Below are 14,101 nucleotides of genomic sequence, written 5' to 3' on the forward strand. Positions count from 1 at the left end.
ATGTATTCACCCACGAAAGCTCATGCTCCAAAACGTCTGTTAGTCTATAAGGTGCCACAGGATTCTTTGCTGCTTTTATAGGTCACATCGTTACAGTGGGTGGAGAGTTGTAGTGACTTTGTTGAAGAAAGTGCATTTTAGTTATGAATGTTTAAAAAAAAATTAAATTAGACTTTTCTTTTTGGGAATAGCACTAGACTCTGTTCCAGATTATAAAGGAATACATTACTATAGTGAAGAGCTACTGCAGAGTTTAATTAACAGTAAGGAAAAAATGGTCTAAGAAAGCCACGGTGAGAACCCACATTTACCAAAGGAAGAGATGAGCAAATTTAGAGGACTTTGCAGAGAGCAGGTGTTGTACCGTAGGAATATCATAAATGCTTACAAATTTGGGCAGTGCCGGTTACAAAAGCTTACAAAGTGCTCCAGTTGGACAGAACTACATGCAGCTCAGACATCGAGGATCTCAGATTCTGGGAAAGGATTGTTAATATCCAATGCTGGCACCCGCAGCAAGTACTTGGTTTTATGAAGCTCTGGAAAGTCTTTCTCTGTCATTCCTATTTTCCACTTGGGAAAATCTGGTGCAGCCTTCAGCCATAAGTCTTCCATGGGGCCTTTTGCAGTGAACCACCATTCCTAAGGAAAACAAAAGGGAAATGAGAGGCCAGAATGAGACTAGATCTTCAGAGACAGCATTTCCAAGATGGTCAGGAAGGGGAGAAATCTGACAAGAGCCCCCTATTCTTGCTATCGATTGCTATCTATCCCACACTGCCCCACCAGCAAACCAGGGAACAAACAGATTACGAAAGTTGCAATTTGACCTTTGGTTCCCAGCTGGCTTTGGGGAAGGAGGTAATCTGCATCATTCATGCCTAAACCTGGCACGGATCTCTTCCCCTTCCATGCTGGCTCAGCACTGCTGCTCCCCATGCTGTGACCCACGATAAAAATAGCCCGTACAGGGATGTTGAAGCCCCTTTACTTATGCCCTTTTAGGGCGTAAGTGAATGGTTTTCATTTGATGATTTACTCATGCTTCACGCTACAGAGACACTATACTGGAAGTATAAATATTGTAGTTATTTATCTTTCTACAAAATACTTTATTGCAATAAAGCAGGCCAGCTGCCTTTACAAAGATGACACCAGAACAGAACCATCAAACCACAGAACTGTCCTCCAAGGTGATAAAAATGCATCTTGCAAGGGGAACTGTTCTCTCAGTTTGCCACCAGGGTGGAATTTCTCAGGCTAGGCTGGCAGAGCCTGTGGTTGGAAAGGCCGATTCCAAACTCAAGTCTTCCACATTGTGTATGGCAGAGTACTGTAAACAAGGAGCCAGAGAAGGATCTTACTCAAGTGGTTAGAACTCTACTTGTGTCCATCTGGGTCTGGAAAAAGTTCTCAGACATCCATATTTCAAATCCCCTCTCTTCCTGGGGCATGTCCTTCTGATGAAGGTGGTTGGCCATGGTTTGTATGTCATCCTAGCTGTAGATTTCCCATACTTTTTTTTCCCCTTCTCCTCCAACTGTGATTGGACCAAGCACATTTCTGGCCAATGTCTTTCTAAAAGGCCAATCGCAGGTGCTTCCTGGACCCAAAGCTGTCAGCCTATTAGTATTATTATTTTTATTTGTATTGCCTCATTGTGCTAGGTGCTGGACAAACAGAACAAAAAACCATCCCTGCCCCAAGGAGCTAACAAGCTAAGACAAGAGTCAACAGGTGGATACAGACAGACAGGGGAGCACAAGGAAACAGTGAGACAATATTGGTCAACATGGTAGACTATGGTCTCAAAGCACTTGGCATCATGGCAAAGGAGAGTTTTAACTTCAGTGCCCACACTGGCCTTTGTTATCTTGGTCCAAAACAGAACTGTGCAGTTGGGGCCCTGGTAGAAGGTCCTGTTAAGACAAACCAACTAGTTTTGAGTTTGTGTCCATAGTAAGCCATCATACCTTTCTTAGCCTAATTCTTTCAAGGGATGAGACAAATGTATCCATTTTGCTTCACTTCTAAATTCCAAACTATACACCCCAGCCATTTGCTCCAGTCAGCTCCCTGGGCAGGAGAAGAAAATAGGCTCTGTCAAGAAACGCAAGAGCTACATTAGAGCACTGGCTTTGAGATATTTTCTGACATTACCTCACAAGAGTGTGTTAAAATTAGGTCAGGAACTAACAGTGCCAATGGAGGGGAGGTATAGCTCAGTGGTTTGAGCATTGGCCTGCTAAACCCAGGGATATGAGCTCAATCCTTGAGGGGGCCACTTAGGGATCTGGGGCAAAAATTGGTCCTACTCATGAAGGCAGGGGGCTGGACTCAATGACCTTTCAAAGTCCCTTCCAGTTCTAGGAGACTGGTATAGCTCCTATTCTTATTAAAACTCTTCCAGTAAGAATGCTTGTTGCTGTTATACGTCCATTGCTCCTGTAGTTACCTTCACTTGTTCCATGTCCTGTCTATATGAGGAGTGTACCATGAAAGTGCATATTTTCATGCATCGCAGGCATGCTACCATCTGGCAGTGTCTTCCAATTATACCAGCTTCTTTGCAGGTGCTTCAGGGCACATGGCCCAGCAGATACGTTGTCATGTAGGTGTCTTGGCCAGACTGCACTAGATCTTTAGACATGAAAGCGCATATTTTCATGCATCGCAGGCATACTACCATCTGGCAGTGTCTTCCAATTATACCAGCTTCTTTGCAGGTGCTTCAGGGCACATGCCCCAGCAGATACGTTGTCATGTAGGTGTCTTGGCCAGACTGCACTAGATCTTTAGTAATGCTCCTGTTTTTAAGTCTTTCTGCATTGCTGCTTGTGAGCTTTTTACATTTTTCTCTGCTTGTCTGACATCTGACAACAGCCAGCTGCTGTTCATCAGAGACTGGGCATTTCTGTCCCTATTGGGAATAGTAGGCCAGGCAACCAGAAGGTGTGGGGTCAAGAAAAGGAAATTGGGGTGAGGACTGGGTGTGCTGGGACCTACTGACCATGCAATGGAGGTGTAGGAAGGAAGGAGGGGAAGGGTGGCTTGTGCAGGGCTCTTACAAACACACACTCAGGAGAATCTGGGAATGCATTCCCTTCCCAACCCAAATCAGACCCCATCGGTACATTTTCACAACTATAAAGTAGCTTACCAGATCTGAATGGCATTTCTCCGGCTCTCCAGGGTTGAACCTGTAGCTGTCTCAGGAATCACTGCATCAGATTCCTCTTACTCCTGGCACTCAGAGGCCTTCTCCTCTATTGCTCTCATAATGCAGTCTCCAGTACAGGGAATGTCCATCTCTGCCAGATGCTGGGAAATGCCATCATACATACACCTTCCCTAATTGCTGTGATCATGTGGTACCACAGGCTCTGGCCCTGTCCATAAGGCAGTGAGTATCCTGATGTCGGTGCTGGCCAGCTGGCAGCCTGGTCGGATGATCCAATGAGGCATTGAAGAGATCAGATTGCAAATCAATCACCAGAAGAAGCCTGCCACTGTGGAAGCACTGTGCAGCTAGGGGCCACTCATGTGTGCTGCACTGTTTGTACAAGTAGGTGGGTCCTGGCCAGGCTGACTCCTGGTCAATGGAATGCAGACAAGTGACCAGTCAGGCCACCTCTGCAGAATGGGATTGCACTGGGAGGTCCATTTGCACTCTTTGGGCTAACACAACATTGCCCTCTGCTCACCATGACACTGAAAATGACTGAGGCTTGATCAAGGTGGACCTCAAAAAACACAGGTGGCTCAGCACAGTCTATAGCATAATAGAAACCCAAGTGTGTGTGTAGATGTGGAGCATGTTACAGCCATTCTAGGGAGAACATGCTATGTTAACCACGACAAGTTTGACCAAGCCACGATGGGCAGGCAGGTGTAGACAGATGCATGGACAACATGAAAAGGAGATTTAATTTTGCAATATATAAAGTTTTCACTAGAGAGAAAACCACTAGACCCCTAAAAATGATGCTTCTGTAGATCTTCCATCAAAATTTACTCCAAAGCACAAGTTCCAGGAGGCACAGAGCAGGAAGCAATGTTATTTTGGAATGGTTGGACATGTACTAGAAATGGTCCTAAACCTGTTAAATGTTTTGAATGGGATTATATGCTTCTTAAACCATAGCCCTGAGGATCGGTCCAGTGACGTCAAGGTAAGTACTGTGCACACAATACTGCGTAAGACACTTGGGTTGAAATCTCAGGCTTCATCTCACTCCACAGCTTGGCAGATGTGGGTTTGTCTACACTTACCGAGGGATCGACACACGGTGATCAGTGCATCAGCGGTCAATTTTGCAGGTCAAGACCCACTAAATCGACCACAGATCGCTCTCCCATTGATTCCTATACGCCACCAGATCAAGTAAGGGGAGTCAATGGGAGAGCATCTCCTGTTGACATTGCATAGCGTGGACTTCGTGGTAAATAGATCTAAGCTACATCAACTTGAGTTATGCTATTCATGTAACTTAAACTACGTAGCTTAGATCGACTTTTCCCTGTAGCATAGACAAGGAGTACTGCAGAGTAACCCTGGCAAGAGCTGGAAGCCTATTTGCTGGATTTTGTAAATAGTCACCACTGCAGGGTAAGCAGTAGCACAGTTAATAATTGAGTCCTTGAGAGATTCTGTTCCATTCTGTTGGAGGAGAGTCCTGATGATGTGGGTGGGTGTGGACATACACAACAGGGTGAAGGACCAGGTGCTGTGCATGCTCCTCCCCAAGCCTGGTCCCCAAATGTCATGCCAACCCAGGCTATCTGAGAATATACCACAAATGTTAGTGGAAGTTAGCTGTTAGGTGGGCTTGGGGTGTATGTCACAGTGGTGGGGCAGTTCCCTGCCCTTGTCAGGAGTTAAAGAGCTCCTCTGGCACAACCAGCCTCAAGCCAGTGCAGCTGTAAGGCTTGTCCAGCCTAGGTATGAAGGAGCAGGACTGCAGTGCAGCGGTCCCTGACGCCCAGAAGCAGAGGTTGCTGACTGGGGAAACAGCTAGAGAGCCTTGCCCACCCAGGCCCTTGCAGAAAGGAGAGGGCTGATACTTTTGCCCTTTTTTTGTTCTCTTTTGCTTTGGCTTCCCAAACTTTGTTTCGGCTACTTTAATTCCCCCTACCCCTGGGCAAGGGGGCAGAGGCTTTAAACAGCTCTGGACTTTGCGACAGGAACAGTGCCCACCCTCTCCCCCAAGGGATGCTAGGGAGGTATAGCCTACTGCAGGCACCCAACAGCTCCATCCAGGATTTCAGTCATTTGCTTTCACAACCCCTCCCTTGACTTTATCTATATTGCAGCCATTAACCTGTAGCCAGCTCCACTTTCTTCTAGGGAATCCTAAATCCCTTCCCAGAGACCAGCTCATCTGGTGCTCAAAGGAAAGAGCTTTCAGATTACCAGCTCTCAGGACTTACATTGCTGATCTCCAGCCAGGATTTCTCCAGGAGGTTTCCATATATGTCACAGAGTTGGAATGCTTGGGATAGGTAGATTTGGCTCTGTTCTTCATTGCCCAACACCAGGAGGATATAGGCTTTCAGGTGGTAAACCCTAGGGTAATAGATAGGGCTTGTGGAGCATCGAGAGAGAACCTGGTCCAAGTCCTAACAAGAGAACAATTGAGATTCATGTCAGGATGACATCCCAGAGCTTTGAGATCCCTTTGCAGGAATACAGTATGCCTGAGCCAGCTAGAAAGAAACAGGAAACCTGCAGAGAGATAGAAAGTAGCAGGGGTGAGATAAAAACCAGGAAGATTCAGACTGTATGAATTTGTCTTGATCATGCGCTTAGTCTGCACTCACTAAACTGGGCTTTGCAATAGTCTCTTATCTGACCTACAGGACAATTCCTCTTTGGGAATTGTGCACTCTGTGTGGCTGATTTCTCTTCTACCTCCTGTCCAGAGGCCTAAAGATATGTTTCTTGCAAAGTGAGTGGGATGGGGACGAGGGAACATCTGGCACAGCCTTAATAGCATCTTTTTCCACATCTCACAATGTCCGAATAATCTGTCATGGCCCTTTCACCCCACAAATGTACATCAATTACTGGCCCTGAAAACATATAGTTGAAGGGCTATGATAATGAAATACTGCTTTTTGATCAAGGGTTTCCCCCACTTTCTGAGTTCTCCTACTGGCTTCCTGCCTCTTATTGCATCAGCTTCAAGTTTCTCTGTCTCCCCTACAAACTCTACAATGTAGACATAAACCTAGCTGCATGGTGCAAAACTGTTAATGCCTTCTCCCCTCCTCCCTTGCATAGCTGGACACATACAAATATAGAACATCACTTTTGACCAGTTTCCACATTCCACACCAAAAATAGAAGAGTGTATGTGTGCTTTGGGGGCACTTCATTTTGTCTGGGGATTTCCCCTTCTCTCCATTGTAGTGTATTATGGGGGGAGAAGAGTTTTTGCAATTCTTGCCATCAATTTTTGGATGAATCAACTGGAAAGAAGCAAAATTATGATCAACTTCTCCCTCCACTTGGAATAGGTTTTGCATTGGTTATTGCTCATGCTGAGCTGTAGTACAACACTGAAGGGATTTCAAAACCAAACCACCACCTGAACAGCCATTAAAACCATTACAGGGGCCCAAACAGGCAACTCGGTAATTCAAGGGAGGAGACTAAGGCTAGTAGAGCTGAGTAGATACACAGAGCTGGAATGCTGCAGGTGTCAGGACCCTGGTATTGAATCCAAGTCCATTAGGTCCCTAAACGGTATCCCCAGTGTCCACGCCATGGCTGCACGCTGAACCACTACCCCTGACTGACAGCCTTGGTGCTAAAGGCCTACAGCCCCACAGCAGCTAGGCCCCTGATTGGCTGGACTGACAGCTTTCTCATTGGGCACCTGGACTATATAAAGACCTCAACAGGAAGAGGAAGCTGTCTGAGCAGCAGGGCATTGCTGCCTGGACCACCTTGCTGCCCTGCTGTTTTGCCTGACCTTGTCTTGCTGCTGTACTGTCTCACCTGACTCTGCCTTGCCTGACTGCACCTACCTATCTTGCTAACCCAAACCCTTGGATTGGATCTCCTGGCTACAGAACCCCTGCAAGAACTCTGACCATTGCCCCGGACTGCCTGTAATATCAGTTGTCCTCCCAGTTACCAGACCTCCCACACACCACTAGACCATGACTCTGGACTTACCTAGTCTGTTTCCCATCCTGACCTATCATAATGCCCAGTGTCTGAAAGAGAAGTGTGTAGGGAAACTTGACAGATGGTTGCTCCCAATGGGCCTGATTCAAAGCCCGTTGAAACCCGTGGAAAGACTCCCACAGACATCACAGGCTTTGGATCAGGTCCTCCATGTCTAGCAGCCACCAGGAGATATCCAGCCTCCATTTGCAGATATTGCATTTTACAGTCTTTCCACATAATGTGGACTTCTCCTTCTCCCTCTCACCTTTAGCGTCTTAGTACGAGTCTCCCGGACCAATTCAGGCTTTTCCTCAATGTGTTTCCGTAGCACAAGGACCTCACACTCCAAGAATCTACAGAATCCACTGGTAGCAAAGAATGAGGCATTAGTTCTCCTCAGCAACCTTCTGGCCTTTTCAAACGGCTCCTTGAAGTTGCCCCACTGCTGAAGTCTGGCAAACCTAGATCACCGAGAGAGAGAGAGATCCACATAAGATTTGCTGTAGGGGACTGGACTATTGGACCAGCCAGCGGCACCGATCTATAGATGGAAAACTCACACTGCATCTAGCTACCTGCACAGTGCTATACAATGGGGAGAGGAATTCTTCCTAATGCATGCAGCAAAGCATGAGATATGATTACCACCCACTTAGATTGTACTTTGGGGGCAGTGACTGTCTCATTGTTCTGTGTTTGTACAGCACCGAGCACAGCAGGGTACTGGTTCATGACTAGGACTCCTAGGCACAATGGTGTTGATTATAATAATTTAATGCAAAATAAAGATGTTTTTACTGGACCTAAAATTATCCATCTGAGGCATGTGCCATCATGACAAAAACTTTTCAGCCACCCCGCCAGCTAAGGTGGCCTTAAGGCTCATCAACACCCCATTCAGTCCTCTAGTAGAACTGGCCCAGTTCTGCCACCCTTACTCACATTGAGAAGTACCTGATCAGCCAAGTAGTCACACTGATTTCAACAGGACTCATGGACTAAATTGTTATTCAACATGAGTACAGATGGCAGAATCCGGCCCAAAGTTTCTGAGTTCCAACCCACCATATGGCAAAATAAAGATTAAACCAGTAACACAGCAAAGCAATTTTGAGGAGACTTGGTATGTTACCAAATGGCCAGGGATGAATACAGCCCCAACATGATGCTGTTCTGAGAGATAAGGATGCAGTTTTTTTCATTGTGCTGTATGAATTCCAGGCACTCTTTAAATGACTTAAACGAAAATCCTGTAAAAGAAATTTGCATTAGAAAAGCTATTTCCCCTTCTGGTGGGGGTGTATTTCCCTATTCTAAAACTACCATAAGTACAAAGATAGTCAAGAGGGATTTTGGAAGTAGCTGAATCGCCTGGCAGAAAAAATCCTCAGATCTCGATGAAAATCTAAAAGGAATGCTGCAAGATTTGAAGTTTTAACTGAGTTTCTTGGGGTTGTCACAGGCTCTGTATCAGTGATCTCTAGTGCAAGGGGAGAAACCTTGTACTGGGCAGAAAAAATGAAAGCATCATCACTCAAGCATGCAGTCCACTATTAAACTGCCCATGTTTCTGTAACACCGACAGATCCCAATTGACAGCAGCTGGGATAGAATCTGAGACCTCTGGAGCTTGGTGCATGAGCTAAAAGCCAGCTGCCTGTTAGCTAAGGTTGTAGAGCAGACTCATACTCTCGCTCTAAGTGGTCTCAGTGCCACTAGATGGGACAGAATACCACACTCAGGAGGTGCGTGGGTTACATTTATTCTCCACAATGGATGCAATGCAGGGATGGGCAAAGCAATTCCTATGTTGTGGAGAAGCAGCAGTCCTTCCATAAGGAAGGTTGCCACTTGGATCCCATTATCCATCCCTCTCTTTCTAAAAGGAGGATCTCCTTAAACTACAGAGCATCTAACGAAGTGAGTATTTACCCACGAAAACTCATGCACCAATACGTCTATTAGTCTATAAGGTGCCCAGGATTCTTTGCTGCCAGAACAAAAAGAGAGTTTCAGATTCTTCCAACTTTTTTGTCACTTTTGTAGGGGAAACAATCCAAATAACCACAATCAAAAACCCAAAGAGAATTGACTTCAGCAGATCGCTGCCTTTGATCATGATTGTGAGAGTAACCTTGCCTATGTAAGCAGAGTCAGGATGAGCTCTATCCTGACATCTGGTGGAAAGAATTTCAGAGAGTGTATTTGCATAGGCACGCCTACTCCATCCCACGCTGGCAAGCTGTCGGACTGCTTTGTGACAGAAATGACTCAACCTCAGTTGAGTGGTACTTGCTAGACAAGGGACATGGGTTCCAAAACCCAGTGAATTGAGAGAGGCTGGGGACAGGTATCTGTGCCTGGTGGTGCAATCTCCTTGAGGAGCCAGAAGCACCAGTTCCACCCCCTCCTCTCTCCACTGTGGAATGTCAGAGTTGATTTTTTTTTCCCCTCAAGAATCTAAATACAGGTTACTGAGCTGAACTCACTTTGGGCTAATGGTGCACTAGCACTGGGGCTCCCCTACTAAGAGCTGAGATCACTAAGAGTTGAAATCACTAAAGAGCTGAAATTACTGAGCTGAGAGCACTGAGTACTGTGCTAACTAGTGGGGGAGCCTGAAGATATACTGTGGAACAGAGCAGCTGGTGGAGTGGAGCAGTTGTGGGGACGGCTGGAGCGGATCACGGGACAGCTGGTGGCAGCAGAGTGGCTGGCAGAGCGGAGTAGCTGTGGGACGGGTGGAGCGGCCCACAGAGCGAGCGGAGCCGAGCAGTTTGCAGAGAGAACTGGAGCAGCTCATGGAGCACAACAGCTGGTGGAGCGGAGCAGTTTCTGAGGACGGCTGGAGGAGCAGAGTGGAGCGGCTGGTAAAGCGGAGCAGTTCGTGGAGAAGGCGGAAGCAGAACCCACGGAGAGGCAGGGCAGTTGGCCCCGGACCACGTAAGGTGCCCCTTTCTACCCAAGCTGGGGGGAGGGACCTCTACAGATAAACTCTCGAACTCTGGGGTGGCATTGACCAGAGACTTTTGGGTTGTTGGACTTTGGGGTGATTGGACTTAAAACTCTAAGGGGAAAAAGGACAGTGCCAAACGTACTTGGAGGTGGGTTTTTGTTTATGGTTTGTGTTATAACCCTGTTTGTGGTGTTTCTCCAGTGGGATGCCGCATTGATTCCTTCCTTTATTAAAAAGATTTTGCTACACTCAGACTCCGTGCTTGCGAGAGGGGAAGTATTGCCTCCTAGAGGCGCCCAGGGGGGTGTGGTATGTGAGTGTCCCAGGTCACTGGGTGGGGGCTCGAGCCGGTTATGCATTGTGTTACTGAAACGGAACCCCTGGATACTGAACCCAGCCCTTGTTGCTGCCAACTCAGAGGGGCAGAAGGTTATACCTACAATAGGTTATTAAACACATTTAACAGATACTCCAAGGAACAGACATTCCTACACTGGCTAGCTTGATGTAGCATGTAAAAGGACTGCTGGAGCCCTAGACTTTCACTGCAAGGAAAGTCTCTAACCCTTTCCCTTGCAGAAGCAGAGCTCACAGCATAGTCAGATCAGTAGAGAAGCTAGATTTGTCAAAGAAAAAAGGTTTCCCATCACCAATCAAAGGTTCACAAGGGAGTTCTCCCCTCTTGCAGACCTCAGGAAACCCACTGTAAGGTGGTGTGAAGTGACCACTTCATCTCCCAGCCAAGCCCCCTGTTCTCACACAGTCTCCTCACTTTGTGGCTTTCTGAAGTCTGTACAAAGGCAGCTGTGATCCTGGAGACCTTGGGCCAGGTCTATGATTCAATGTTTTACCAGTCTAGTTAAGTCAGTTAGGGGAGTGATTTTTTTAATGAGATAGCTGTGCCAGCCAAAGCCCTAGCATGTAGCAGCTTTACTGAATGGGGAAAGGGCTTTTGCAAGTACAGTTTATGTCATTCACAAAACTGGTATAAGCTGTACCAGTCGAATTTTTTTGCTGGTATAACTGCATCTCTATTAGCAGGGTTTTGCCATTTCAGCCATACTGATATAGTTATACTGGCAAAGGTTTTAAGTGTACACAAGGCTTTAGATGTGTGGAGTGCCCGGGGGCTAAAAGGAGCAGGATGATTGGGGGGAATTCCTCCATGCGGCTGACTGAAGTCTGCAGAACCCCAGTTAGCCTTAGGAGATTTGTTAGCCAACTTTACAACCTCCCACTCCCATTATAAAGCTCCATATTCGTATGGGAATATCCCAAAAGTTTCAACGTTTACACAGATATCAACATCCCCTCATCGGAGCTACAACCCCTTTTCTGTTAAAACTTTTAACTCTCTTCTTTAAAAGCATGTCAATTGCTGTTTAACCACAAACAAGATGCCAGAATGGCGCCACCATTTTTTGGCAGTGTTGACATGGCGACCATCCCTGTCCAGGAGTGTCTTTGCTAAGCAGGCCATTATCTGTTGTCCTCATCACCCAGTACTTACCAGCATAAAGCAAGAGTTCTAAACAGTAAGAAAAGAAACAAGCCATCTCAATGATTCTCTCCTCCTCAACAGCCAACTCCTCCAGCCAGCTCAGTACTTGCACACAATCTTGGTACCTAGACATCATGGAGAATTATTGCATGACTCATTTTATTCTGTGTTTCTCCCTTTATTTCCTTTCCTCTTTTCATGTCTCATTCTCTATCCTCCCATCCATCATTCCACTCATATATCTATCCTATTTTTCTCTCCAAGGATCTTTGGTGAACAAGCTTATGGAGAAGGACTTCAAGGATGCCCAACAAGACACTGAGTGGATAGAGACGTTCCGCTGTGGTCCTTCCCAGGTGCGCAAAGTATCCCGATGTTCATATAAGTGTCTGCAAGGTCCACTGTGGAGAGCTAATTGCCTTTCCAGCTGGTCATTGACAAGAAAAAGCACCAGGAGCAGTGCATATAGAAGGCAGGTGGCCAACCTATTACTACAGACAAACATGCCCCAGCAGAAGGAACAGTTGTGAGAACAAGTCTGTTCAGGAAGCCACTGTGGCTCAGAGAACGTTCTTATAGACCAGGGGTAGGCACGTGAGCTGATTTTCAATGGCACTCATACTGCCCGGGTCCTGGCCACTATTCCAGGAGACTCTGAATTTTAATTTAATTTTAAAAGAAGCTTCTTAAACATTTTTAAAACCTTATTTACTTTACATATAACAATAGTTTAGTTATATATTATAGACATATGTAAGCAGAGTCAGGATAAGCTCTACCCTGACATCTGGTGGAAAGAATTTCAGAGAGTATATTTGCATAGGCACACCTATGCCATCCCAGGCTGCCGGGCTGTGAGACTGCTTTGTGACAAATGACTCAACCTCAGTTGTGTCGTACTTGCTAGACAAGGGACATGGGTTCCAAAACCCAGTGAATTGAGAGAGGCTGGGGACAGGTATCTGTGCCTGGTGGTGCAGTCTCCTTGTGGAGCCAGAAGCACCAGTTCCACCCACTCCTCTCTCCACTGTGGAATGTCAGAGTTGATTTTTTTTATTCCCTCAAGAATCTAGATACAGGTTACTGAGCTGAACTCTCTTTGGGCTAATGGTGCACTAGCACTGGGGCTCCCCTATTAAGAGCTGAGATCACTAAGAGTTGAAATCACTAAAGAGCTGAAATTACTGAGCTGAGAGCACTGAGTACTGTGCTAACTAGTGGGGAAACCTGAAGCTATACTGTGGAACAGAGCAGCTGGTGGAGTGGAGCAGTTTGTGGGGATGGCTGGAGCGGATCACGGGACAGCTGGTGGAGCGGAGCGGCTGGCAGAGCAGAGTAGCTGTGGGACAAGTGGAGCGGCCCACAGAGCAAGCGGAGCCGAGCAGTTTGCAGGGAGAACTGGAGCAGCTCATGGAGCAGAGCAGCTGGTGGAGCGGAGCAGTTTCTGAGGACGGCTGGAGGAGCAGAGTGGAGCGGCTGGTAAAGCGGAGCAGTTCGTGGAGAAGGCGGAAGCAGAACCCACGGAGAGGCAGGGCAGTTGGCCCCGGACCACGTAAGGTGCCCCTTTCTACCCAGGCTGGGGGGAGGGACCTCTACAGATAAACTCTCGAACTCTGGGGTGGCATTGACCAGAGACTTTTGGGTTGTTGGACTTTGGGGTGATTGGACTTAAAACCCTAAGGTGAAAAAAGGACATTGCCAAACGTACTTGGAGGTGGGTTTTGTTTATGGTTTGTGTTATAACCCTGTTTGTGGTGTTTCTCCAATGGGATGCCACATTGATTCCTTCCTTTATTAAAAAGATTTTGCTACACTCAGACTCCGTGCTTGCGAGAGGGGAAGTATTGCCTCCTAGAGGCGTCCAGGGGAGTGTGGTATGTATGTGTCCCAGGTCACTGGGTGGGGCTCGAGCCAGTTATGCACAGTGTTACTGAAATGGAACCCCAGGATACTGAACCTGGCCCTTGTTGCTGCCAACTCAGAGGGGCAGAAGGGTTACACATAGAAAGAGATCTTCTAAAAACTTTAAAATGTATTACTGGCACGAGAAACCTTAAATTAGAGTGAATAAATGAAGACTCGGCACAGCACTTCTGAAAGGTTGCCAACCCCTGTTATAGACAGATGTCTAATAAGAGATAGACCAGTCTTCTAATCTGACAGAGGTGGGAAAAAATAAGGCTGCCACGTGACTCCAGTTGACACTTCTGAGCCGTGTGACAGAGGTACCTGTATCCCAAGTATGGGGATCCAAACTGCCTCCTCATGAGGAAGAAATACACTTCAGAAGAAAATTACCAGCCAACCAAAGCAAAAAGCCAAACTTAGCCTGTTCATACTTCCTCACTTCCTGGCTCGATAGACCAGGGAAGTCCTTGGTCGCCCTCATAATGTGCCTCCCACCTCTTTCTGTCAAGGGCACATTGTTATCATCAATAGTAATTCACATTAAGAGATGTTAGGTATG

General features: G+C 46.7%; 1 protein-coding gene across 1 annotated transcript in view; it reads right to left on the reverse strand.

Moving 5' to 3' along the window:
* Positions 1-234: 234 nt before the first annotated feature.
* ADCY10 (adenylate cyclase 10) overlaps positions 235-14,101 on the reverse strand; it is a 78,407-nt gene continuing 64,540 nt past the window's right edge. Inside the window, exons 31-35 of the mRNA XM_050962977.1 lie at positions 11,644-11,759; positions 8,310-8,427; positions 7,443-7,638; positions 5,431-5,619; positions 235-642 (exon numbers count right to left, since the gene is read on the reverse strand). Coding sequence (XP_050818934.1) covers positions 454-642; positions 5,431-5,619; positions 7,443-7,638; positions 8,310-8,427; positions 11,644-11,759 — 808 coding nt within the window. The 3' untranslated portion in view covers positions 235-453. The remainder of the gene's footprint in view (positions 643-5,430; positions 5,620-7,442; positions 7,639-8,309; positions 8,428-11,643; positions 11,760-14,101) is intronic.

Source organism: Gopherus flavomarginatus, chromosome 7, assembly GCF_025201925.1.
Source record: "Gopherus flavomarginatus isolate rGopFla2 chromosome 7, rGopFla2.mat.asm, whole genome shotgun sequence".
NCBI classification, from domain to species: Eukaryota; Metazoa; Chordata; order Testudines; family Testudinidae; genus Gopherus; species Gopherus flavomarginatus.